A 27,267-nucleotide genomic window follows, 5' to 3' on the forward strand; every position below is an offset into this window, starting at 1 on the left:
TGTAAATATAAGACAGGGTTACCTCTAGAGTACTTTTAAAAAGTGAAGAGTATCAAAGAAATCACAAGCCAGCTCCAAGACCACATATTTGACAACCTGTCAGAGAACTCTCCAGAGCAGGTCGTAACAATGACAGTTGGTGGCCTCTGCTAGGAATCTGAAACATAATTCTTAGGACTCCAGGAAGAAAGTAGAATTCTATGAGGTAGAGGGTTTAGGAAGAATGTGTTGTCTGAACAAATTATCTCTTTTCCTTAGGGTCTGAGCTGAAGTGAAATCTTAATAGTATTATTAAAAATAAAACCTTCTTACATTTGCTAGACTCTGAGTCTAGTGTCCTTTCCGCCACGTCCCAGAAGAATAAATGGAAAACACTTGTGATCTCCACAACCTCTTCCCGGGCTCTGTGGCCTTCAAGTCTGTTCTAGGAGCCCCAAACCCACAAGCCTTCCCCATCCCGTGATCTACACGCCTCCTGCACTTGCTAAAGAGAGTGGACACAGCAAAGGGTCCTGATTGGGACTGTTAAAAAAAACACACACACGCATTATTCTGACATTTTTTTAAAAGAGTAATTCAAAATATTGCTGTAGGGGTCATGAGCTAGGAGAGAGTAATTGTGTTCAACTCTGAATACAGTAAAGGCAACAGAGTGAGGAGTCAGTGGACGGACGACTGATAAGAGACATCACGGGTTGGAGGGATACTTGCTTAACTGACCTAACAGGATTCTTGCTACAGGCAGGCCAAGGATTGAGACATCACAAGGGGATGATAAGGAACTTGATCAGATATCAGACTGTGGGATGATTTCCTTAGCAGGAGTCTTTGCTAAGACTGACTTAGGGCCTAAGCCAAAAAGAGGACTCAGAGCCCTAGCCAGGCTCAGTGGATAGAGTATCAGCCTGCATACTGAAGGTCCTTGGTTCGATTCTGGTCAACCCTTCCCACACTGAGAGGGAAGTCCTATTCCCTCCCTGGTCCATCACAGAGACTGAGACTCTCCTTCACCGAGATAAATTTCAGCTTCGAAATTACCAAAAAGAGAACCTGAGACCTGAATCTGTGAGATGTGAGCTAAAGAATCAAGTATCCAGAATTCCAGGAAAGCTGGAATTCACTTCCCACCCTGGTCTTCCAGAGAAAACCATCCACATGAAGAAAATGTAAACCCCTAATGGAAGTGAACGCCTGAAGGGAAATTACTGGGCAACCAGAAAGGAGTGGTTGGGGCCCCACCAGTGTCTATAGTGCAGCACACCAGGAGTGGAAAAGCAAAGTAAATAATGGAACCAGATGACACAGCACCTACCATAGAGCTTGGAACAATGTAGTTGCTTAATCAGTACTTACTGAATACGTGAACTCAAAAGTCCCTTTCTAGCTCTAAAATGCTACTCTGTTAAGATGAAGGAGCTGGAACATACCACAATATGCATGAACCTTGAAAGCATTCTGCTAAGTGAACTAAAGCCAGTCACAAAAGGACAAATACTATGTCATTTCATTTAAATGTGGTACCTAGAATAGGCAAATTCAGAGACAGAAGTAGACTAAAGATTATCAGAGGCTGGAGGAATAACGGGGAGTTATTGCTCAACCAGTGCAGAGTTTCTGTTTGGGATGATGAAAAAGTTCTGGAGATGGACGGTGGTGATAACTGCACAACACTATACATTCACAGTGCCGCTGAATTGTACACTTAAAAATGGTTAAAATGGTAAATTTTATGATTTGTATATTTTGCCACATTTTTTAATGTTGAAAGGATATTGGGAGCATTTTGCTAAGAATGGATTTTTTTTTAAAAGATGTAGGAGTATGGCTCAGTGGTTTACTATATTTTAGGACAGCATAAATTGAAGAACGGATTCTTCTAAATCAGGATTCGACAAAGGAATAATCACTCGCCGACTTTGTTTCAAACTAGAGAGCTTTTAATGGCGTGTATTCCCGCAGACCCCTAATAGGGATGGTCCCGCACATGCTCCATGATGGTCTTCAAGCCAAGCCAGGTCTCTTCGGCTGTGGGTAAAATCTGCTTGGCAGGCAGGAGGAAGCCGTAGCGGCCCGTGTCTCTCAGTTCAAAGGCAAATGAGTATTTGATGCCAGAGTCATAGGCCCAGTCAATGCTTCCTCCACTGGCTTGGTCTGAGGGCAAATGAGAATAAGTCTGGTTATGCTATTCCCAACTGGCCTCTCACAGCTATGTAACGGCTAAGTTAAGTTCCACGATTATTAAAAAGATAAGTTAGGCCCCTATCTGCAAGGGCCTTCAGAGCAGGGATAGCTTATGAAAAATTACAAAATTGGAAAAGCAACAGGTGTTACGTCAATGGACACTATGCTTGGCCTTCCTCTGGTGTTCTGAGGCGCCTCTGGCTTCACCCACCCATTTGGAAGCCTGCCTGCTCTCCTAATTCGCCTCTGGGGAGGCCGCCCCCACTTCCTTCTTTAGAAAAGTGCTAGGTGTAGACATTTTTTTTCTCTAGAGAGGGAGGAGGGATTACAAATACAAGAAACAATTTGGTCCCTTCCTTCCCTCAGGGGATTTTCAGCGAAGGGTGGAACAGGCCTTGTTCTGATATAAAATAACATGCCCGCTGCCTGTGTGTGATGGTTCACCCAGCAGAGTCAAGTGCACCTGTGTGGTGTGTGGCCACAGACGAGACCGATGATGAAGGAAGGTGGCATTAGCCAACAAAGACTTGGGCAATCATGACTCAGAAGAGCTGAGTCATGATGGGCTCTGAGGCCTGGCCCGGGGAGGGCAAGAAGAGGTCATATGAAGGAGATGGCTGAGGCAGAGGTGGAAAAAGGCAGCTGGTCCCTAAGAACAGGGCTGGGCAAAGGGGAAGACCAGGGAAGCTGTACCAAGAACAGGACTCATGGTTAAGATTGTGAATGAACACTGATCTGTGACGAATGTCTTTGTCTTCACTCATAGCAGCTATGAGACCTGGTAAATAACAGATACCAAATGGTTTCTGACTTGAACTGAACCTTCCTGGGTACCAGAATTTCTAACTTATGCCTTTGGTGCAGCTACATGATACAATCCCACTAAGAAGCCTGTAGTAAATGCAATGCTTGCTTCAGATTGAATCCTAATTCTGCAAAACGTAAGTACATAAAGCATGTACTTAACTCACTGCGTCGAAAATGCTTCATCCGTCATATGGGGATAAAAATATTACTTATTTCCCAGAGCAATGACAATTAAATGGAATAATATAATGTTTATAATTCCAACACTTTTTGAGTGCTTCCTAAGTGTGATAGGCACTATGCTAAATTGGTTCATTTAATCACCACTTGAGTCACAAAGTAGATTTTACAGATGAGAAAACTGAGGTTCAGAGAGATTAAGTGAAGGAGCTGGGATAATGTATACAGAATAGACATCCCATAAATGTTAGTTATTGTTATAACTATGATTACAAATAAATTATTAGGATCGTATTTTAAAAGTTGGGCCACAATAAGGGTAAGAGGTATCCAGAGGACAGTAGTTCACCAGGAAACTAACTAAGAACATTTATACAGTGCCTTAGAATTAGTGAACACTTTTCATCTATATTCTATCTTTTGAGCCTCTCAACAATCCATTTTACAGATGAAGAAACCAAGGGAGGTCCTGGCCGGTGTGTCACAGTGGTTAGAGTTGTTGGCCCACGAACCCAGGGGTCTCGGGTTCGATTCCCAGGCAAGGGCGTGCACCTGGGTTGCAGGTTCTATCCCCAACCCCAGTCAGAGCTGGAGTGGGAGGCAGCCAATGGATGTGTCTCTCTCACATTGATTTTCTCTCTTTCTTTCTCTCCCCACCCCCCACTCTCCACCCTTCCTTTCTCTAAAATTCAATGGAGCCCTAGCCGGGTTTGGCTCAGTGGTTAGAACTGAAGGGTCCTGGGTTCCATTCTGGTGAAGGGCACATGTCCAAGTTGTGGGCTCGATCCCCAGAGGCGGCTGTGCAGGAGGCAGCCAATCAACGATTCTCTCTCATCATTGATGTTCCTATCTCTCTCTCCCTTTCTTTCTGAAATCAATCAATAAATAAAAAAATCAATGAAACAAAACATCCTCAGGTGAGGATTAACACAAAAAAATAAACAAACAAATAAATTTGAAAACAAAACAAAACAAGGTAAGATGAGTGACCTTCCCAAGGTTACTTGGAGCTATAACTCCAACCCAGGTCCTTGCCCCAAGGTCTGTGCTTTTCCCCGCTACTCCTTTCTGAGGAGCAGCCCCTCCCGGACCAAACACATTGCAGAGCAGCTCCTCAGAGCCCTTTCCAAATGAGGAGCAGCCTCAGCCCCCACAGAAGCCCGCCGCCTCCTGGGCGGAGCGAAGCAGGTGCTCTCAGAGCTGCATACCAGCCTGAGGCAGGAAGCAACAAGGAGTTAATTGGGACTTAGAGGCAATGCTTGTCCAAACTGGAACGAAGCCAGGATCAAAGATAACAGAGGCAGCTCTGGGCACATGATGCAGCCAGAACTTGCCTGACCATTAATGGCCAGGTTCCAAAAAAAGAATTCAGACAGCAAACCCTCTGCTTGTCTGATATTTGCTTATTAAAAAATGTCTTCAATATCTGCGATCGTACTGAGAAAAGCATACTAAATCTCGGTCTCCCAATGTCTACCTGACTTGTAAACACCTCACCGTCGGAGGAGGGAAGCTAGATTCCTTGTATAATCGGGGGTATGTGATGCCATTCTGCCGACATTCCAAACTCCAGCCTCCACTCAGAAGCGGCCAACCAGAGAAAGCATGCATTCCTCAGCCTTAAGTGGCCATGATGCCTTCCTCCCTATGTCATCACTCGGAAGGCTCTCCTCCCCACCAGAGGAGAGGACAAGCCCACAGGGAAGTGGTTTAAAAGACCTGGGCATCCCAGCCAACGAGGCTCAGTGGTTGAACATTGACCTAAGAACCAGGAGGTCACAGTTTGACTCCCGGTCAGGGCACATGCCCAGGTTGCAGGCTCCATCCCCAGTGTGGGGCATATAGCAGGCAGCCAATCCACGATTCTCTCTCATCATTGATGTTTCTATCTCTCCCTCTTTCTTCCTCTCTGAAATCAATAAGATTAAAAAAAAAAAAAAAAAAGGTCTGGGCAACTCTAAGCAGATCAATTTTCCAGAAAATAGCCTAAAACACATGTAATTTTTTTCATCCCATTTGATTTGGAAATCCTGCCTTGGGAGTCCATACCAAAGAGCTCTAAAAGAAAAAGGAGCCGAAACCGGTTTGGCTCAGTAGATAGTGCATCAGCCTGCGAACTGAAAGGTCCCAGGTTCGATTCCGGTCAAGGGCAAGTACCTTGGTTGTGGGCACATCCCCAGTAGGGGGTGTGCAGGAGGAGCTGGTCAATGTTTCTAACTCTCTATCCCTCTCCCTTTCTCTCTGTAAAAAAATAAAATATATTTTTTAAAAAGAAAAAAAGAAAAGAAAAGAAAAAGGAGTTTGCACCAACATGTTCATAGCAGCATTGCTTAGCAAAAAGCTGAAACAATCCAAATACCCAATAACTGGGATATAGCATTATCACGGAATAACAAATACCTAGTGTGGAAAAACATGAAATTGCACAAGAAATAATGTTATGTTCAAAGAAGCTGGACACAAAACAGAACACTGATACAGATTAAGACTTGTGGACTGAAAAGGGGTTCTAAGGAAAATAATCTCACAGGGTGATCTGGTCGTAAATTCCTAGCTGGGCAAGTCATGGTGGACAGTCACATCCAGGCCTATAAAAGGCTTATCTGTGCCTCAAGTGGCCATGATGTCTGTGTCCATTATATCTGTGCATCTAGGTTAACTGGCTTTTGAAATACCTCTTTCCAAATACCTCTCCTTCTAACGCGTGACCACCCTCGTGAAAGCTCATAATCTTAATTATCCTGTCATCTGATTCCACCTTGCTTTCTCTCGTCTTCATGCAATCTTCCTTACTTCCCTCCTTAATGCATAAAAGAAACTGCAAACTGTTATTTGCTGAATCATTTTTCTCAGGCAGTTGAGATCGTTTTTGTTGTTGTTGTTGTTGTTGTAAGAGAAAGTTGATTTAGAAAATTACAGAGGTAGTAAATGTGCCCTTGTTGCCTAGGAGAGAGAAACGCAGAGGTAAGGGGGGGGGAGGAGGGGCACACAGCGGGGGGGGAGGGAAGGAAAGGCGAAGGCGAGCTACTGAGAGGGAGAGGGCCCTCGGCTTGTTGAGATCTTGTTCCCAGGTGTATCCTCTGTTTGGCTCACATAAATGATTATAAAAATTCTCTACAGGTTTGGTAGTTCTTATATCTACAAACTAGATAAATATACATGTGCTCATTGACAAAATCATTAATGAAACTGAAACGAAATGAAAGTGTTGGTTATTGGATTATTTTTTATGAGGTTTTTAAACACATCATAATAGAAAGAAGAAAAGAAAAATCATAATCTGGAAAAAGAGAACTTTTTTTGTGATGTGAGGTATCACCGGAGCAGGAGTGTGTGTGTTTTCAGTAAGTATTCTAGATAAGAGGGGTAAACTAGTCCTCCGGGCTCTCCAAGACTCCACGAGAGAGAATCCCACAGGCCCAAGATGGCCTCACTGGTGCTAAAAGCCCAGGATACCGACCCTAGATTTAACACCTGATTTAACTGCAGTTTCAGCCTGTCCCAGGAGCGGCATTTTATACAAATCAGTTTGGAATTTCCTGATCTACACTAGTGAGGGGATCTGCCTGGTAACACTCCACCCCACACACATTCCCACTGCCCCAAACCACCTTCCCTTAAAGAAGGTGTCCTTGCCTGAAATAATCCACCCTTAACTTTTTAGTCCCACCTTCTTTCTTCCTATAAAAAACTTGCCTCACCCAGCCGGTGTGGCTCAGTGGTTAAACATAGACCTATGAACCAGGCAGTCACTGTTCGATTCCCAGTCAGGGCACATGCCCTGGATGCGGGCTCGATCCGCAGTTGGGGGCATGCAGGAGGCAGCGGATCAATGATTCTCTCTCATCGTTGATGTTTCTACCTTTCTCTCCCTCTCCCTTCCTCTCTGAAACCAATAAAAATATATTGGGAAATAAAAATCTTCCATCTTGCACAACCCCCACAGTGCCCCTTCTAGTTGCTAGAAGAGGTGCTGCCGGATTCATGAATCACTTAATAAAGCCAATTAGAACTTAAAAATGTACTGGGTTGAATTTTATTTTTTAATGACTCCCATTAAGAAAACCATGACTCACAAGCATTCATTCCCTCAGATTCCTGCCACCACCCTCCTACAGATGTAGCTATCTTTGCCCCCAGCCTGTCTGCAGACTCCCTCCTCTTGTTCAAGCTCAATCTGCCCACCTCCGCGTGTCTCCTCCTTGCCCTCCTCCTCACCCACTCTGGAACAGTATTACATTGGCCATTTCTGAACTCTCCTGTACCTTTCGCGCGCCTCTCTCTCTCTCTCTCTCTCTCTCTCTCTCTCTCTCTCTCCCTCCCTCCCTCCCTCCCTCCCTCCCTCCCTCCCTCTCTCTCTCTCTCTCTCTCTCTCTCTGGAACAGTATTACATTGGCCATTTCTGATCTCTCCTGTACCTTTCGTGCCTCTCTCTCTCTCTCTCTCTCTCTCTCTCTCTCTCTCTCTCTCTCTGTTAATCCTTCCCCACAGTCTCTTGTCTCAAAAAAAAAAAAAGAAAAAGCAAACCCTGGCAGGTTTTCTCAGTGGTTAGAGCATCAATCCTTGGACCGAGAGGTTGTGGGTTCAATTCTTGGTCAGGGGCATGTACCTTGATTGCGGGCACATCCCCGGTAGGGGGTGTGCAGGAGACAGCTGGTCGATGTTTCTCTCTCATCGACGTTTCTGGCTGTCTATCTCTCTCCCTTTCTCTTTGTTAAAAATCAATAAAATATATTTTAAAAAATGTTTTTTTCTTGTTAATTTGTCTCATGTTTACTTACTTAGTACTTACTTACTTATTTATTTTTAAGCCTCACCTGAGGTTTTTATTGGTTTTTGAGAGGGGGGGAGGTACATCAAAGTGAGAGAGGAACATCCTTCAGTCACTTCCCGTACACATCCCAACCAGGGATTGAACCGGCAACCTAGATATATGCCCTGCCCAGGAATCGAACCTGCCACCTTTTTGGTGCACAGGATGATGCTCCAACCACCTGACTCACCCGGCCAGTACTCACGTCTATTAAACCAGCTGAAAGAACCTTGAGGATAGAGGAAGACGTTCTTCCTCCCCCATACTTATATTAAAAAGAGAGAACCATGCGCCCAAAATGGTATCGCTTGTGCTAAAAGCCCAGGATACCAAATCTAGATTTTAATACCTAACCTAATTGCAGTTTCAGCCACTCCCAGGAGTGGCATTTTAAACAAATCAGTCTGGAATTTCCTGATCCACACTGGTGAGTTAATCTGCCCTTTAAGACCCCCTCCCCCTAAGGGGAGGTGGCCTTGCCTGAAATAATCCACTCTTAACTTCTTGGTCCCCCCCCCCCCCACTTTCTGCCTATAAAAACCTCCCATCTGTACAACCACCAGAGTGCCCTTCCAGATGCTAGATGGGATGCTGGCCAACTCATGAACCGCTTTAAAAAGCCAATTACATCTTCAAATTTGCTCAGTTGAATTTTGTTTTTTAACACTAGCGATGAAAATCCAATGGTAAATATTCTGTCCTTGTAATATTTGGCCTTTCCCGTGGCCTTTGTCATTGTTAAACACTGCCACCTGGCCCACAACTGCTCCCTGCCCGCTTCTGAAACAGGAGGCTGTCTGCTTCCTCTCTGCCCAGCTCTGCGGCGTCTGGCTCCCTCACTGCTAACCTCTTCTGCCTATCGCCTTGCTCCCCAATTCCGCCCAGGGCTCTTCCCGCTCCAAATCACCCTGCTCTCCTGTACCAACCATCCTCTCTCTGTCAGCCAACCCCAAATCCCTGCAAAATCTCAGGGCCACGTAGCCCAATACCTTCAGGACAACCTCAACATTTCCAGAACTCAACTCCGTATCTTTCCAAGCCCACCCCTGTTTCATCTTCCCGGATGCCTCCCTCAGCCAATAGCACCATTCAATGCCCTTTGGTGAGAAACTCTCAATATCCGATAAATGGCAAAACCCTACGGTTTTGACCTCCTAAATGTCTCTCTTCCGTCCTCACTGCTCTGGTTGTGTGGTAGGCAGTTCGAGAGACATGAGCAAAGCAAGCAAGGTTGATGGGCCAGGTACAGAAGGTCATCAATGTGGAAAGCCCCAGGAGCTTAACAACAGACAATCAATTCTAGGGTGAGACCTCACCCCCAGGGTGACTCTCCCTCCCCTTCCATATCGCTGGTCTGGCCACTGCGGGTAGCTGGTCTGGCTCTTTGGACCCCCTGACCTCTCTGGAGACAACATCTAGGCCTCAGTTATATTTCCGCTCCAGGCCCAGATAAGCAACAAAACCAGCCACAGCTGATGTCAGGGCCAGCTGCACTGAATAATGACCCCTGCCCTGCGCCTGCCAATCGATCAGCGGAGAGCACAACCCCAAAGAAACACCTGGAAAACTGCTGCTTGTGCCATTGAGATCTTCCCCTGGGACCTCCCTAGTCTCCACCCTTAACCCTTAGGACTGAGGACCCAGAGGCTCGCCCTTCCTGGAGCACACCCAAGCCTCTCCCTTTCCCTGTCCCTGCCCCATCTCTTCTCCCTTTCTCCTCCCCGTCTGCCCAGGCACATTACCATTAGCTACCTCACTCCCAAGCTCCAGGCCCTTCCCTTACCTCCATAACATGCCTCCTAAGCCCATTTCTTCTAGGAATTACTGCTTCTACATGTTCTCTTACAGTCTGAGTCCGGGTTCTGAATTCCTTCCTAGCCAAAACCCAAGTACCTAGGTGACTAAACCCAGATCTGGTCTGACTCCACGGGTCAGACACCTGGTGCTCGTTCAGACCACAGAATAGTTGGGCCACCCACCATCTCTCCCTCAAACTCCTCCTTCTCTTCCTGTGGGGTGTTCCTGCTTCCAGTCCGTTATTACTTCATCCTCCACGCTGAAGCTAATGTGTTTAAATTAAAACACAATGCCTCGACACTCACTGACCTGCTGAAAACTCTCCAGTGGCTTCCAGAATCCTGTAGACTCCTTGACATTGTACACAAAACCCTGAACTCCCAACTCCCAGTCTTACACTTTCATCCCAGCAGCCCCAAACCTTATAGTTCACAGAGCCCGCCATAAAGCTTCATCCTTCTGTGCCTTTGCATTTGCTGTGAAGGAGCCAGAATGGCCCCCTCCTTTTCCCCTTCTCTAGTTCTTTGGTGATCAGCCTTCAAAACCTTGCCTTCCTGCCCAGCTGGTGTGGCTCAGTGGTTGAGCGTCGACCTAGGAACTAGGAAGTCACAGTTTGGTTCCCAGTCAAAGCACATGCCCAGGTTGCCGGCTCGATACCCAGTGAGGGGCGTGCAGAAGGCAGCCAATCAATGATTCTCTCTCATCACTGATGTTTCTCTCTCTCTCCCCCTCTCCCTTGGCTCTCTGTAATAAATAAAAATACATATTTTTTAAAACCCTGCCTTCTTCCTTATGAAGCTTTTCCTTGTACTTCCACTGTCAAATCCCTCCAACTTTCTAATACTTTTGCAGCATTTGTAGCCTTCTAGTTCACATACCATACTAAAGTTTACTGACTTCCTCTTTTATCTTCCATAGTAAACAGTGAGTTCTCTATGGGTTCATTATGTCTCCAGTACTTGGCATAATGATTAGCACTTAGTAGGTGCTTAATAAAAGGGTGAACAGAGTGAGTGCTTATAAGAGGCATTTGTTTCCAAAGGATCATGGGCATGGGAGCACTAGGGAACTCCTGGCCATTCAACCGTAAGGTCCCGAGTTTCTGGCTGTGGCCATAAGAAACTGGAGGGGTGCCTGTGGGGGACCCAGAATCTACATGAGAGTGCACTGGGATTTCCTATAGCAACGCAGTTGTTTCTTGTTTTGATCCCAATCCACTTTGGGAGAGGGGGTTTAGGAAGTCTGGCCAAGGAAGGTATAATTCAGGGGTCCTCAAACTTTTTAAAGTGGGGGCCAGATCACGGTCCCTCAGAGAGCTGGAGGGCCGGACTATATGAACTACTAATTCCTACTGTAACACCTCGGCTGCGCTCACTGCCCAAAAAACCTGGCGGGCCGGATCAGACTCCTCTGCGGGCCGCATGTGGCCCGCGGGCCATAGTTTGAAGACCCCTAAAATTGATTAAAGTAATGACTCAATTAAGGCCCGTTTTCAGGCACAGATTCCAAAGGATGAGAGTGAGGTGAAAGGATCAGTACAAGCAGAGCAGAGAGCACACAACTCCCGTATTTAGAAAGTTCTTTGTTCTAAGCATCACACAGTAAATATCTCACGGAGGAGATCTAGCCTTGCGGAGGGAAACTGGATAAGGCTGGGCTTCATGCATGAAGGCGTACGAATTTCACATCAGGGCATTGAAAGGCTTTGGCCCCGAATCACGTGGTGCCTGCTGTCGTGGCGGAGCATTTGTAAAAACACATTAGGTACTCACAGATGACTGAGCAGATGGGTCCCACTTTGTACTTGGTGCCGTGCAGAGATTTCAGAGACTGGGTAGCCTTTTGGGCCACTTCCTTCTACAGGGAGAGAAGCAAGGAAAGATGAATGGCTCACACTTGTCTCTTGGAAGAACAGATGCCCAACAGCAGAATGCAGCGTGGGTCGGCCGTGTTAACGGGACTCTCTGGTTAACGGAGGACTAAGTACCTTTTTGTTTCAACCATTTTCGATGAGAAGCAAGCACAGCTCACTTTTGTTGGCTTTTAAAATACAACATGATCACTTCTCAAGTGTAGTATCTGTTCCTAGCAGTTTAATAGATGATACATCCTATATTTAAAAAAATACAAAATGAAGACTCTCATCCCCTGTTTATTTGGGCATCCAGACGCTTACATTAATAATGACCAGGGTCATAACTTTGCCACAAACTCTTCCTGTTCAGGGCTGTGGATGGAAATAGGGTGTGAGTAAGGGGCCCACCAGAAGTGTGCTGACTCCAGGATATTCCCACAAAGTTGATTCCCCCCCCCCCCCCCCCAGATCCTTACATTGGCGTATTTCCCTATGATTGACTCTTTTTCCAAGAAGTAGAGCTCAGCAAAATATTTTCCATTATTTGAGGGTTCCAATTTTGACTGATTGAGGCTTTACTATCCTTGCTAGGGATAAATCTAAGGTCTTAAACGTGGGTCCAGGAAAACAACTGTACAATTACCAGATGGGGGAAACCTGGCTCGGCAGAATCCTCAGAGAGCTTGGGGGTTTCAGTTGTCAATAAGCCCAACATGAGTCCACCGTACGGTGCTAGCTACTGCCAATTAGCTGACCCTCGGCTGCATAAGCAGAAGCGCACAGTCTGGAGGAGGGCAGCTATGGTCACGCTCTGCTGTGCTGCTTAACCCACAGCATTCACTTCTGGGAGCTACTCTTGAAGAACACAGAAAAAAAAGCAAAGCATGTTTGGAAAATAGCATCCTGAATGGTATGGAAACTTGGGATCTTATTATGAGTGCTCGAAAGAACTGGGGGTCCCTAGCAGATATAAGGAAAACCCTAGGAAAAACAGCTTACTGGTCTTCAAGTAATTAATGGATTTGCCTCTCAAAGAGAAATAAAACTTGTTCCATGGAGCCAGACGATAAATCAGGGCTGACAGGTGAAAACCATAGGAGGTAGGTGGTTTGGCTCTCTATTAGGAAGAATGCAAACAATCAAATACGCCCCAAATGGAGCATGCTCCTTGAAGCCAGGAACCCACCCAATCACAGGATGAACAGCTATCTGGCAGAGATGGGAACACCAGGTTTGGATAATTTAAGGTTATCTAGATCTACTAAAAAGTACCTTTAAGGTTGTTTTCAATCCTGACATTCTTTCCCCTCCAGTTCAACGCTGAAACCTGCCCTCCGGTGCTAAAACCCAACTGAGATGAAAGCATTTGAATAATCTATTTCGTTTCTGCCAGGAGCTACTGACAAGAATCTATGTGGACATAAACCCACCAAAAGGTCACATCTTATCTCTAGTCTATGGGTTTCAAAATTCTAGCCTAAAAGCCAAGGTGGAAATATTTGCACATTCCCTTCAGCTGAGGATGGTTCTTGCTCGTTTGGAAGCAGCCCTCTGAGATGTCACCATCTGGTTTAAGGCTGCCACCCATTCACCTACTCCTCAAGCAGAAAAGATGGTGGAAGATATCAAGTTAGGGAAGTGGGTGTTTGATGCCCACTAACCTGCAGATCACGGAAGCTGAAGGCACCCAGGAGGTACCAGACAAGGAGTTGGAGGAGAGCACAGAGCATCTCTGATTCTAGGTCCAAGCGGTTATTTCCTAAGCAGAAAGCACAGCCTGGGAGCCTGTGTTCAAATCAGGGCCCTGCTCATCAAGATTCAGGCAATAATAATTCCATGAATTCCATTTCCAAAGGGATCTTAATTTTGGAGAGTCCACGTCCCGATCTTCCCTTTGGTTGGACGTGTTATGTCTCATGGATCTTTATAACCTATCCCTCGGGCTCTCCCGTCTCAGTACCTAATTTTATGACTGCCACTTAACTTGTCCACACAATGGATTATTTGTGGTTGGGCTAAAAGGAAGTTTCCGAAACTCACCAGCTCATCAAAGTCGTCCATCTTGGTACATTTATACCCGTAGGGGAACATCAGCAGCTGGGAGTAGCTGTGGAGGGTGATGAAGGCCTTGACTTTGCCATGGCTCTTGATGAAGTCCACTATGGATTTCACCTCAACTTCAGAGTTGGCGCTGGGTCCGTGGTAGGAATCAGAGCAAGGACTGTTGCTGGCTCCAGGTCCTGATGAGAGAGAGAGAGAGAGAGAGAGAGAGAGAGAGAGAGAGAGAGAGAGAGAGAGAGAGAAGTGAGCTTAGCGGAGACACTGCACGAAGGCAATTTCCACGCACCACCACGTCCCTCCTCTGGAAATCAGAGTAAGCATGTTACTGTCAGGCAGCAAGTGACTCTGGACACAGCTCCCTTCTTTGAAATATGGCTCTATGTGACAAAGGGAGCTATCAAGTGAGATCGTCTCCTCTCTGTGGGAGTTGCGGGAAGAAAAGCTAGATTTAACATTATAGGAATTCCTGTGTTGGGTAGGAGTTGAGCAATTCTGGGATCCCTTCCAATTCTTAGAGTCCAAGAGGAGAAGATTCCGTGCATCCGTACTTCCAAAGTCACAAAGCCACAAACGCAAAGAACCTCTGACATCTTTTCTACAGCGAGGCTTTCACAACTACATCTGACAACATGGACTCCTTTGGCTTTGATTTTCTCAGCAACTAGAGGAACTCATGGCCACTGCAGTGGGTCCTTGTGGCCTGGCCAGGGCTATGACTGCCAGAGAAACTCTGATGGGAGGGGTAGGGACGCCCTAGGTCTTAAGTGATATGGACTAAGGTAAATATAGCCTGTCACCTTTATTTTAGGATTCTTTTTAATAAGAACAACATTATTTTGGATCTGATATTTTAATTTTTTCCCCTACACTAAAACACACACACACACACACACACACACACACAATTGTAAAATCGATGAATGAATAAGTTGCCACTCATCCGTGACCTATCACAATCCCCTAATATGTTTTCTTTGGGTTCAATGAACCTCCCTAATGTATTTGTCTTACAAATATTCCATGATTGCCTTCTATGTTCCAGACACTGTGCTAGGTGTTAGGAAAACTGCAGCGAAAAGAGACAGCTTCTCACCTCACTGTTATCCTACCTAATAAGGAAAAAACAAACAAATTTCCATTCTGTGATTAACTCTAAGGCGCTTTAACCGGTGCCCGGGAGCACAAAGGAGCACCCAACCAGCCTGCCACCGGACTCCCAACAATTAGAGCTGCCAGTCAACAGGGCCAGCGCGGCAAGCCGGTCTTCTCTCTCTTTTGAATCTATTCTGAAAAATCGGTTTCTCGGTCTTATTTGGCCTGGGGTTTTCTTTCTCGAAGCATCCACGGGTGATGTAATGCGGCTCTCCGGATAGATCCTAACCCCCTCTAGTGGCCGGTCCGGGCTTCCGGAGCCTCCCGCCATCGCACAATGAGAGCTCAGAAGCTGAGCCGCCGGGCCCCAGCTTGCGGGAACGCCGAGATGTGAGACAAAATGCATTAAATGCAGCTCGGAGCGCTGTGACAGCGCGGCGGCGAGCCTGGGAAGGGAATTTAGTTAAGTGTTTTGCAAATTGGTTTTTAAATGGCTTGCATCCTGAATGGGCTTAGCGGGCGGACGGTCCTGCAGAGCCTTGCAAAGCAGCTCGCAGGCCAGACGCAGCCTGACCATTCATTCCCCGAGCTCACCTCCAAAACCTGCGTCCCAGTTCCGGTTAGGATCCACCCCGACACAGCGGCTTCCAGACACTGTGGACCGGGTCTTCCGCCACATACGGTTCTAAATTAAAATCCAAGCCAAAGAGAAAAAGGAAGGGGAGGGGGTGTACGTTATGGTCATTCAGCCTGATGAGACGGCCTTCTCTTGAGAATTCTCCTCTCCCTCCATCCCGCCAGAAGGCCCCCGTGACCCTGCCCGCATCCCCCTGCACACGGAGGTGCTGAGCGGGGCTCCCCGTCAGCTCCACACTGAGGAGCAGACAGCCCCCACCCCTCCAGTGAATGCCGACCCGCCTGCCAGAACCTGCTCCTCGGAACAGCAGCTCGATTAAGTGTGAACAACAAAAACAAACAAACACACAGACAAAAAGTGGGGAGAAAGCAAGGGTTCCATGGCAGAATCGTCTGGGAAAATACAGAACTAAATTGGCTGATTTACTTTAGAACTTCTAAAAGCTTTTGAATGCTTTAACTTAATTGAAATTTTTTATTTTTTTTGTTATGAAACTCTAAGAAAGGGATAGAGTGGGCGATAGTTCCCAAACTTCCCCGTGGAACTTTTATTCATTTTTTAGGGCATCTCCTAAGATGAGTACTATTATTTGTACGAGTTCCTTTTGAAGCCGCCTTGAAAAATGCGATCCTAGTCAGATCTCTCCAGAAATAAATTGGAAGCTCTCAGTCATTTTTGAACATACGTGGGGTCACGGTTGCCACAATGGAGGTTTGTAATGAGATTTTTAAAGGGGGGCAGGGAAAAAAAAAAAAAAGAACGGCATAACTCCTTTCAGTAATACTCCAGAGATTCCTTCTACAGATTTTTAAGTAAAAATGTTAGATGTATTGTGCTGCCTACCTAAATCCTACCACAAATCTAATTGTCAGCAGGTAACATCCGCCTCCACTTTTCTATCAATCCTGCCACAAAAACAGGGAGATAATTGGAACAAATCTCCTAGGTGACTCACAGCGAACAATGGGCTAATAGCCCAGCCTAACAGCTGAAATGAGGCGCTGGCGGAGGCGATATGCGAAGCCACCGTGTGCTGTAATAAGAAGTGATTATAAATTCCACCGCTCGCTTCAATTCCGGGCCACGGCGGGGAGATTAGGCATTCTGTTTACAGTGAGTCAAGGACGAGAAGATTACTTTTATTTTGTTTTCAAAGTCCCTGCGCTGCTCCTTAGACTCCTGTTTTGAGAAGAGGAAAAGCCCAAGAAGCTTACTTTGGTCTGAGAGAACACGTATCCGTCGGGGTTGGTGACCGGCAGCAGGAAGATATCCATTGTGTCCAAAATGGAAGTGATGGCGGGGTCATTTCCATAATCAGAGGCAATCTGAGCAGAGGCAACAACGTATATGTCAAGCTCACCCTTCTCTTTTTCCACCGGGGAATTCAGGGTAGAATATTAAGGCGATGTGTCCCCCCTCCCCCCGCACACAAGAACTAGCTATCACTGCTGGTCAATGAAAGGTCTCACAGGACTTCATCCAATTTCCTGCAGTGTTAATGTGTTTCATATGCCAGCGCCTACACTCTTATTTCTGGCCAGAAGTATTTACTTATATTAAATTTAAAAAATCAGATATTACTTATCCATTTTTTCTCTAAAAAGCAGTAGAATCCTTCCTATTCATTCTGGGGAGGCATTTTGCAATGGTAGGCAATGGTGTGTATGTGGCTTATAGGGAAGTATGAGGCAAAGAGATATTTGCAAGTTTACCTTCATCGCCACACAGGGTAGCCCTCAACCAACATCAGCTAACTTAAATATGCGGGGACTTTTCTAAAAACACAGAGAGCCCGTTAAATTCCATTTGGGGAATTAAATTTCTTACTTGCAATCAATTGCAGTAGAGTTGAAGTTTCTGCTGGATTAAAATTTACTCATTTCCTGTGCTCAGCCATCCTAGAGCATTATTATTCAACTGTTAAATATCCATTTCATAATACCCTAAAGGTAACCGCATTTTAATTGAAGGGAAAAATGTATCAGTCAGTATGCACGTGGTTGCACATGCTTGAATGATCTGATGTGGATTGATTTCCTTTGCTCATGAATTAACATTCTGATTTATAGTGTGTCACTTTTGAATTACTTAAGAAATACCAGACGAGGTCACACCCAGCCTGGTGTCCTGACTCTTAATTCCAACCAGCATGTGGAAGGAGCGGTATGGCTAACACCCTGGCTTCGAAATCAGATCTGGAAATGTTTCAGAGCCACCAACTGCCCTTCGCGAGCTCCGCTTCGGACCTGTAGGTCCAAGCGCCTGTTTGTATCTGCTGCCATCTGAGCCCCCTCGGTGGTTTTCGAGATTTCAAGCATATCATGCCTCAGCCTTGAAAATTCAAGGCAGCAAAAGCAATTTTTCTCTTGTCTGTTCTTGAGCTGAAATCTGACTCCCTATGGTCCTCCTTTTCTACCCCTGCCATCTTTTCTAGCTCGCTCTTCTTCCAGCAGGCACCCAGTGGCCCAGCAGGGGAAGAGGGCCAGGGTGCGAGCTGGGACAATACCCAGAGAGGTTGGATGGATCTGATTCCTGCCTGTGTGGCAAGAGAAGCAGCTGAGCTGGGCGCTCCAGCCATTAGGACCACAGGGGTTGTTGTGTGCTTACGTGGGTCCTGGTCCCAAAAAAAACAAAACAAGGGAAGACCGTTAGGCAAAATCACCTTGTTTGCTGTCCACAGAGCAGTAGCTTGTGTGACCCACTCTCGAGCATGGATCCCGGCGTCCAGCCAGATGGCGGGCTTGTCTCCTCCGGTGCTGAACTGCAAGAGAAGCGGGGCAATGTGAAGCTGCAGCCCCAGGCCCCCTCGCTTCTACCCCGAGCCTTGTCTGCCCCTCTTCCTGTACTTGGTGTGATTGAGAGAGGAGGAGGAGGAGGTGGAGACAGTGATGCATCAATTAACTCTTCTCACTTAATATGATTATTTTTGTCCCCTTCTTTTCATATAAGCTAAGTGCAGGCTAAGAAGAGCAGAGACCTTTCCTTTTTTCATGTTTGTAAAAAATCATTGCAGATAAGGTGATGACATGAAAACGTTCATTGTATGTTGCAAATTAAAAATATAAAAAAACAGGTTACAAAATAGTGTGGTGCCATTTTCATTTTCTAAAAAGGCTAGTTCGTGTGTACGTGTGTATAGATACACATAAGAACATATGAGATGAAGGGAGAGGGAGAGAAAAATAGGAGGATATGCAACAATAGCTATCACTCCATACTTGTGGAATTAGGAATATGGGGATATTTTTCTCGCCTACCCCCACCCCTATTTTTGTTTGTTTTGTTCCTCTTCCAATTTTACGCAATGATGGTGTCATTTGTGTAATAAAAAATGTTCATGATAACCTTTTGAGTCCCTCCTAAAAACAGGATGGCCGGCTTCGAGGTGCTTCCCAGAGTTTAAATTTTATGGTTCTAAGTGGCTTCGTTTTGTTTGGAGCAGCGGTTTTGCCAACTGGATCAGTTAAATGGGGAGGAAAACGTTATTTTTTGCACCATCCATTTCTATGTCTGAGCGGCACTCTAAACATAGCCGATAAGGTAAATGAGAAATGCAAATCCTCGCTAAAAATTATATTTCACGGGTTTGGGGAGTTTTCGTTCAAAGTGTTCCCTGCCTTTTCCTCCCAAGAGCTCGAATGTAAAAAGCAGGGTACTTTAAACACACACACACACACACACACACACACACACACACTCTCAACCACGAACCACCCAGGAGAAGGGCCGCCAGGAAAAGCCGGCGGTGGGGGTGGCGGGGGGATGGGATGGGGAGTGGGGACGGGGGAGGAGGGGCTGCGGTTTCCGGGCCCAGCTGCAGGAGCAGCAGGCAGGAGGAGATCTTTGAAAAGAAGGCAGTGAATATTAGCCAATGTGCCCTCGTCCAGTGTCAATACAGCGGGCAAACCGCTCCTCTCGGGCCTGCTTTGAGAAAAACATTCTGGTGAAATCCATCTGTCCCGAGTCCGTTGGTTCTCAGCCATCACGTTTCCAAATTTAGCAGGGAGTTGTGACATTCTTTTTTTTTTTTTCCTTAACAAACGCTTTCTAGGAAATCTGGGGAAATAATTTTCACTCTTTTTTAGGGCGAGGTGAAAAAAAAAAAACACTTGAAATTTCAGCACCAAGTCTATTAGAGGTTTCAGGTTGGAATGCTTTAAAAAAAAAAAAAATGCCTGTTTCTGGGCGTTTGCCTTTGCGATTTAGTTTTTCCTGCCATCCTTTCGCGCCCAGCGGGGCCTCCTTTTTTTGTTTTGTTTTGTTGTTTTTTTAATGCGGGAACTCTTTCCTTTTTCAATGCGGCTCGGGTTTAGGCGCCTTTTTCTTTCTTTTTTTTTTTTTTTTTTTTTTTTTTTTTTTAAATCTCTCGGCTTTAAAAAAAAAGAGAGAGAAAGAAAGAAGGGGCGGGAGAGGGAAACACGGCGCAGAGCTCCCAGCTTGATTAAATGCAGACAGACTATCTCACCTATTCTCCCCACCCCGGGTCCTGCACCTCCCCCCTCCTCCTCCCCGGGCTGCGGGCCCCGAACCGCCGCCCCCGCCTCCCCGGACTCCGGGCCCGCACCGCCGCCCCCTCCCGCGGTTGCTATTGGCGCCCGGGCCTCGGCTCCCCGCAAGAGAATGCATAGGAGGAGAGCATTAATCCCCCGCAGCCCTGCGTCAGTGCGCGTGGGCGAGAGAAAGAGGAGAAAGGGGGGCAGGCGCGGGCGGGAACGGGAGGTGGATGCTCAGAACCGGCGGGGACCGGTTGGCCGGCAGGCGGGGGCGGAGGAAGGTGGAAGGCTCCCGGGCAGCGCGGGAGCAGCGGGTTCGAGCCTGGGGAGGAGACGACACCCCCCCCCCCCCGCCCCCCAGCCCCTGCTGCCGCATCATCTGTGTACCTTGAGCACGTTCATGGGCCGCTTTTCGAAAGAATGGCCAATAGTCACTTTGCTCACTAGTCCCGGGTGCTCAGCCACGATGTTATCCATCGCTTGGGAAATCTGAAAGGTTTAAGATAAATACATAGGCATTTGTGATAGGATGCACCTATGGGCGGCTTTTTCTCTCTGCCCATCCCCCCCCCCCCCCCCCCCCCGGGCAGAATGGACAGGGCCGCGGGCAGATGCCGCTGGATGGGGGCGTTTGCATCCGAGCTGAGAGGGGGGCGCTGGGCCTCTGCAAAGCTGGGCGTCTGCAAGGATGGGGCGCTGGGCCTCTGCAGGCCTGAGGCCAGGGAGCCATTTTGCGGCTGCGGCACCGGCTTTTTTTTTCTTTCTTTTTTTTCTGTTTTGTGTTTTAAAACAAAATGGCCCTTTCCAGGCTGGCCTCGCCCGGCCCTGGAGGGCAGCTTCCCCAGGCGGAAAGCTGCTGCTCTCCTCCCCCCGCTTACCCGCGGAGGAACCAAATGGGTAGTGGCACCAAAAAAAAAAAAAAAAAAAAAAAAAACAAAGGAAAAGATGGATTTAGAGAGGCGAGGCGAGCATTGCAAAACGCAGCGGGGCTCGGTCAGGCCGCAGATGGCTGGTCGCCGGCCCCCTCGCCTGCCCTCGCGGGGCTGATGGGGAGTCTGGTCCGGAAAGGAGCAGCGGGGAGGCGGCTCCTCCGGCGGCCAGGCCCGGCTGTGAGGCCCGCGAAGGAGAGGGGCATTCCTGCCCTCCCGCACTGCCTCGATCCATAAGCCCTCATCTGCAATCCGTAGGGGCCACGCGCATTTGCAAATGAAGGGGTTTTGGTGGTGGCGGGGAGAGATGTGGGAAGGCAGGAAGCCTGCGTTGTATATTGTACACGCGGCATCGCCCCGTATCCAAATGCCTTGATATTTCTGGCAGGGACACAAGTGAGTGGCAAGTCAGTTGAGGTCAGATGTTGCCCCCAAATGAGTTTAGGTCACGTGTTGCCACTAATTGGGGGGGGGGGGCTTTGTTTTCAGAGGTCATTGCAATCTCTAATTCCTGATTTGGGGAGTCAGTACCTACAAGATACCTCCTCTCTGGCTCTTGCCTACCAACCCCCCCGCCCCACCTCTCCGCTTAAGCACCCCCCCGACCCCCATCTCCTCATCCCCTCCCCTCCACCCCTCACCCCAAAATCAGTCAGTGCAAATTGACCCCTGTGGGCCCGAGAAAAGTTCTGTGGCAGAGACAAGGCAACTGTCCAGGTGGCCCGGTCAGTGTGTGGCTAGGGGAGGAGGGAAGAGGGAGGGGGAGGAAGGAAGTGCTCTTCACTCCCGCAAACTCTGGAAAGAAGCAGAGTCTGCTCCTGTGAGGTAGGGAGCTGTGTGCAGCTCCGGCGACCCTGCCTCGGCTGGAAGTCAGAGGTGTCACGGTGTCCCCTGATTCTATCATCCGTGACAGCGTGAAGCACAGCTCTCAAATGGCTTTGGAAGCAGCGCGGGCTAGAAATCAGCAAGGGGCCCAGGCAGAGAGCAGGAGCGTGGCAGGCGGTCTGTCTGCTCACTTAAGATCCTTCCAAAATAACGGGAAGGCGGCCGGGATGGACAGGTGGGCTTCGGGTTCCGGCTTAAGGCAGGGATACTTAATACTTGGCTGTGACATTCTAGGGGAACTTGGGCACGTTAGGAAATAGGAGAATAATTTCCATTCCATCAACCAAGTGGACGTATTGGTTTTGTTATCTGAGGGAAGAACGGCCCCCTTCTCCGATGCTCATTTTGAAAACACCTACCTCTTCGAAGGTGTGATAAGCTTCGAAGTTGAAGTTACCGGCCCGTTCTCTTCTCTGATTAAACAGCATTTCTTCGTTCTCTTCGTCCAACAGAACCTAAGACAAAGCAGTTTTACAAACTATGCTTACTTCATAGCAATGCGTTTGCACCTACAATTGTGAAGGAAATGGAAACACTGAAGCCCCCCGGTCCCAAGCATTGCTTTCCCTGTCCTCCAGGCTGCCTTATTCCGGTAGCACCCTGAAAGTGGATGGGGCATGAATGGGGCTTCTGGCCAGCCAGGAGCTGCAAATACAGAATGACAGGCAGTCCTGTGGTTGTCTTATAGTTCATCCTACCTGTCTGGGAACCCAGGGTGTATAGCTGTAGCTATGAACAAAACCAACTCCATCCCTGTGTCCCGGATTTCATTTCATTTTTTAAGTCTCATGCTGTGACCTTTGACCCAGCTTCACAGCCCTCAGCAAGCATATCAAAGCTTTCTCATTTAAAATATAGCCATGATTTTTTTTTGTTTGTTTGAAACATCTGAATGGCATGACAACCGAGATAAATATCAAACTGGGAACAGTATTGAATATAAGCAATTATCTATCACAGCTATTCCAACCTTTTTCACATTCTGGCACCCATAAACTAATTACTAAAATTCTGCGACACACCAAAGAATGTATTTTTTTGCCAACCTGACTAAAATAGGCATCATTTTGATTCACTGACACTAGATGGCTATTGTGTTGGCTGTTGTTCGTTGTGTTGTTTAACAATCTAAGGGGAAAAGGTGAGTGCCCCTGACTAAATACACAGGTAGTGCATGTTTTAAAAGGTCCTGCTGCACATCGGTTGAAAATCGCTGACCTACCACCAACCATTAGGAGATATGGCTCCCGGAGCAACTACATTCTTTGTCCCTTTGCCCTGTCAATCATTAGTACCCTAATTATACTATTAAAAAGTACACGCACATAAAGTACAGTCACAAGGGCCTGGTAGCAAAGAATAATTAGTACAACACTGCTAGGCCATCTGTGTGTCTGCTCCGGCCCAATCTTCCCAAAAGTAAGTTACCCTATAAGTTCTGTGATGGTCTATGGAGTTGACCGCTTCGTCTTTGGTTCACAGGGCCTACCCTCCAGTTAAAAACTAGATGGAAGGAAAAGAGAAAAATAAAGTGAAAACTGGCCCAGGTGGATTGGCTCAGTGGTTGAGCATCGACCTTTGAACCAGGAGTGCACAGTGTGGGGCGTGCAGGAGGCAGCTGCTCGATGATTCTCTCTCATTGATGTTTCTCTCTCTCTCCCTCTCCTTTCCTCTCTGAAAGCAATAAAATATTACTTTCTTACTTTCCCCTACTTTGACCAATATCCATCCGTTTGCCTTTTGTATTTCATGCCAGAGGCTCTCTTGCCCTTTCCCTTCAGTTTTTGATGATCATATCCCATTTGTGTCAAACGTAGAAGAGAGAGTGACAATGCCTGCCTACCCACTCTGCAGGCGTGGCCCAGACTGCAGGAAGGCACCCACCGTGGGTAGAGGGTACCCACGGATAAAGGAGGATGGTCCTTCAGTTCCAGTGGAGCAGCGAGCCTCTGGTAGGATGGCCTCTGGGATAATTACCTGAACGTCGTCAATCATGATGGAATAAGCAATGTCCTGGGACTCCAAGAAGACTTTGACGGCCTGGACACTGACAAAGGGCACCCGGACATGGGCTGTCTCTCCTGGTATGGTGGGTGCTTTCCAGAAATCAAGCTGAAAGGGATAAAAGACCAAGACAGTGAGTGGGTAATTACAGGGGAAAGGACAGCTCAGCACTGATGGATTTCAAGAAATCAATTCATATCTACTTTATCTCAAGCCCACAAGACTGAAATCATTGTATAATCACTATAATACTGCAAGAAGGGTTTTTACATAGCCAAGCATCAGCATATGAGATATAATTGCCTCCCCTTCCTATGGTTAGATATTAAAATGGGCAGAAGGAACAGATTATTTAAAACTATGGCAGTTTTGTGGGGGTTTTTTAACAGTTGACATTTAAGTGATCTAATTCATTTTATAACAGGATGTTAATCCTATACATCATTTTAGGAGGTAAATAGTGCGTTAAAGGTTTTCCAAATTTTTCAAAGTAACTGAAATCTCTCTTTTCATTCTTACCATAACCCTGTGAGATATAAGAATGGTTTACTTGTTCTCAGTATACTGAATGGGAAAATGGGACACAGGAAACATGGGTGACTTGCCCAGTGTCACATAGCTGGGACAAGAGCCCTGGTTTTCTGCATCCCAGCTTCGTGAGTTGGCATTCCACACACTGTCAGAGTAGGGTAGATGCAGTCCAAAGTAAGAGATCCCAACCCTCGTGTCTCCCTGGGGAGTATCTCTAAGAATCAGAAGTCCCCTCTAGGACAGATACCTGAAGGTGTTCTTCAGCCTCCAGTTCCGCCAGACTTTTTATTTGCTCTTCATTCCTTGGAATGATCTCAAGAACTTGATCTCTAAAGAATATTAACCACAAACATGACCTTAAAAGCAAAACCTGGACACTGTTTCCCGTTGCTTTCTGCTCTTATGAGTCTCCACATGCCAGGAGGTTAATGCAGCGGTTAATAATCTTTTTGACAATCAAGAAACTGATACACAGTATACTGACCCACATCCCCAGAACGAGCAGCTGAGAGAATGACTTTACTTCCCCCAAGGGTATGTTATCTAAATAATAATTAAGAGGTTTACCTACTCCTAGCAGGAAGCTTGACATTAAAGTTACCTTTCTTGTAGCTAACGATTATTCTCAAATAGCACCTGCTGCGCATAAAGAATTGGCTTTTAAAACTTGTCTGTTCCTGTTTTTCAGATACAAATGGGGGGGGGGGGGAAAATAATTACTTTGGTGCTTGTAAGAGGGATTGAATTCACATCTGGGTAGACCTAGTATGGTTGGTTGGTTTGTTTGTTTGCTATGGTTCATTGAAATGTATCCGAGTTATTTCTCCAAGCACCATTTATGTGGCCCAAACTTGAGATATGGCTAGGGTCAACTGGGACTCAGGAAAGTCCTGGTGGGCCTCTCTCTCCACACAAACACATATACATAATGGTGAACAAAGGATATCAAGGACAATTCGGCAGGAAGAAGAAGTTGCAAAACAAGCAAACACATATCTTTAGAAAAAAAATTGATAGTAGAGCTGGATTTTTGTCACCATGGTGACAGATGTTTCTCCTCAATCCCTTTCTCCAAGTAGGTCACTTCCTGTGTCACTACCCTGCCCATTTGTACAGTGGAGAAGGGATTGGTACAAAGAGCATACACAGGGATAAGAACTGAAGTCTTCTGTAACCAAGCACCATGCAATTTCCAATGAGCTCAAGTGGAATATACTGTATGTGATAGAATGAGATCTCCAAGGCTCTCCTGCCTCCAAGTATCCACCTGCCACCGATGGTCTGAAAATGTTTTCATTTGAGTCTCATTCCTTTTGATTAATACAGAGATTTCCAGGAGTCCTGCTTTACAATGGAAAGGCACTGGGAAAAGTGCGACATTAAGCTAATATTTCCTGGTGTGCGTGCTAAGGAATAGTAGCCATTTGAGTTACTCGGCATTAAAAAAGAAAAAGAAAAAAGTGAAGCGGAGTTTCATGATAAAAAATATTGGGTGGTGCCGCAGCCTAGATCCCCTCTCATAGATTTACAGCGCATGCTATAGTACAGTGTTTTTCAACCTTTTTTGGGCAAAGGCACACTTGTTTCATGAAAAAAATCACGAGGCACACCACCATTAGAAAATGTTAAAAAATTTAACTCTGTGCCTACATTGACTATATATAAAGTAATTCTCTTGAATAGGAATCAAATAAACACAAAGAAAGTATTTTATAATTACTTTATTATGAAATATTAAGTAAACAAAATAGTGAAAAATTATAAAATTCTTGTCTTGTCTGCTCCTACGGCACACCAGGCAACATCTCGCGGCACACTAGTGTGCCGCGGAACAGCGGTTGAAAAACGCTGCTATAGTAGTAAAAGAACCCAGAAACCCTCTCATTCCAAAGTTTATTTGACCACCCACTTTTGAGGGCCAAATTTATTTGACCACTTCATTAGTTCCCTGGAATACTCTTCAAGAAATGCTGCCTAGCTCTTGCTGTTTTTGGCTCAGCGGTTAGTTAGGGCATTTGCCTGCAGACTGAAGAGTCATGGATTTGATTTCCATCAAGGGCAATCCCTGGCCCTTATTAGGGCACACTGGGGAGGCAACCAATGGATGTGTCTCTTTCACATCGATGTTCCTCTCTCTCTCTCTCTCTCTCTCTCTCTCTCTCTCTCTCTCTCTCTCTCTCTCCCCACTCCCTCCCTGACACTCTCTCTAAAAAAAAGTTCAATGGAAAAATATCCTCTGGTTGAGGATTAACAAAAATAACAACAATAACAAAAGGAAATGCTGCCTAAAGCCCTTCATAGAATCTTGGAACCAAAGTATTTTGGAGCAAAGATGAATCTTACAAAGCCGTGAGGGTTGGATTTGGATTGGTCTTCCTACTTTCTGAGGTCCACTGCCTGGGATCTGCAGATGGGAAGACAAGGGTTGACATGGAGGATGAAACCGAGGACGGTGGGGAGAAGGAGGTAGGAGAATAACCTGTCACTTTCTGAGACGGCACTGAGATAAATGGCCAAACAGCTTTCTTTTCAGTCATGTCTATCACTCCTACATCCTGACCATCAGAGGGGAAATGAGTAAGGACGGAGAGAAATAGGTTATATGTATTCGGTTTTCAGTTTTGTTTGTTTGTTTTTTAATGTCATTCTCTCTCTCTCTCTCTCTCTCTCTCTCTCTCTCTCTCTCTCTCTCTCTCTCTCTCTCTCATTTCTATTAATCCCACTATCTCCTCTCCAAACTAAGAGAAGGCTCTGAAAATGCCGAATACTTACATCCATGATTCTGCCACAATCCAGTGAGAGCCTCTGTGTATCAAGTAAGCAAAATTCAAACCTTTATCAGAAAGCATAACTTACCCCACAAATGTTTCTCGGCAGTAGATGTGCCCCAAAAGGGCACCGAAAAACAGGATCAACCTCATCGTCAAGGGTTTTCCCCGGAGTCTAGAACTCAGTGTCCTTCCCGAAGTTATTTATAGGGACTGTGCCTGAGGCTGACCAGT

General features: G+C 46.5%; 1 protein-coding gene across 1 annotated transcript; it reads right to left on the reverse strand.

The window, feature by feature from the left end:
- Positions 1-1,915: 1,915 nt before the first annotated feature.
- Positions 1,916-27,267, reverse strand: CPA2 (carboxypeptidase A2). The gene is made up of 11 exons (XM_084897655.1): positions 27,122-27,267; positions 24,513-24,594; positions 23,708-23,842; positions 22,090-22,185; positions 20,304-20,405; positions 18,086-18,184; positions 16,638-16,748; positions 15,381-15,471; positions 13,674-13,873; positions 11,551-11,635; positions 1,916-2,151 (listed from the first exon to the last, which is right to left on the reverse strand). Exons 1-11 carry the CDS (start codon positions 27,184-27,186, stop codon positions 1,964-1,966), a joined length of 1,254 nt encoding a protein of 417 aa, XP_084753781.1. The 5' UTR covers positions 27,187-27,267; the 3' UTR covers positions 1,916-1,963.

Source organism: Pipistrellus hanaki (assembly GCF_964339955.1).
Source record: "Pipistrellus hanaki genome assembly, chromosome: 10".
Classification (NCBI taxonomy): Eukaryota; Metazoa; Chordata; class Mammalia; order Chiroptera; family Vespertilionidae; genus Pipistrellus; species Pipistrellus hanaki.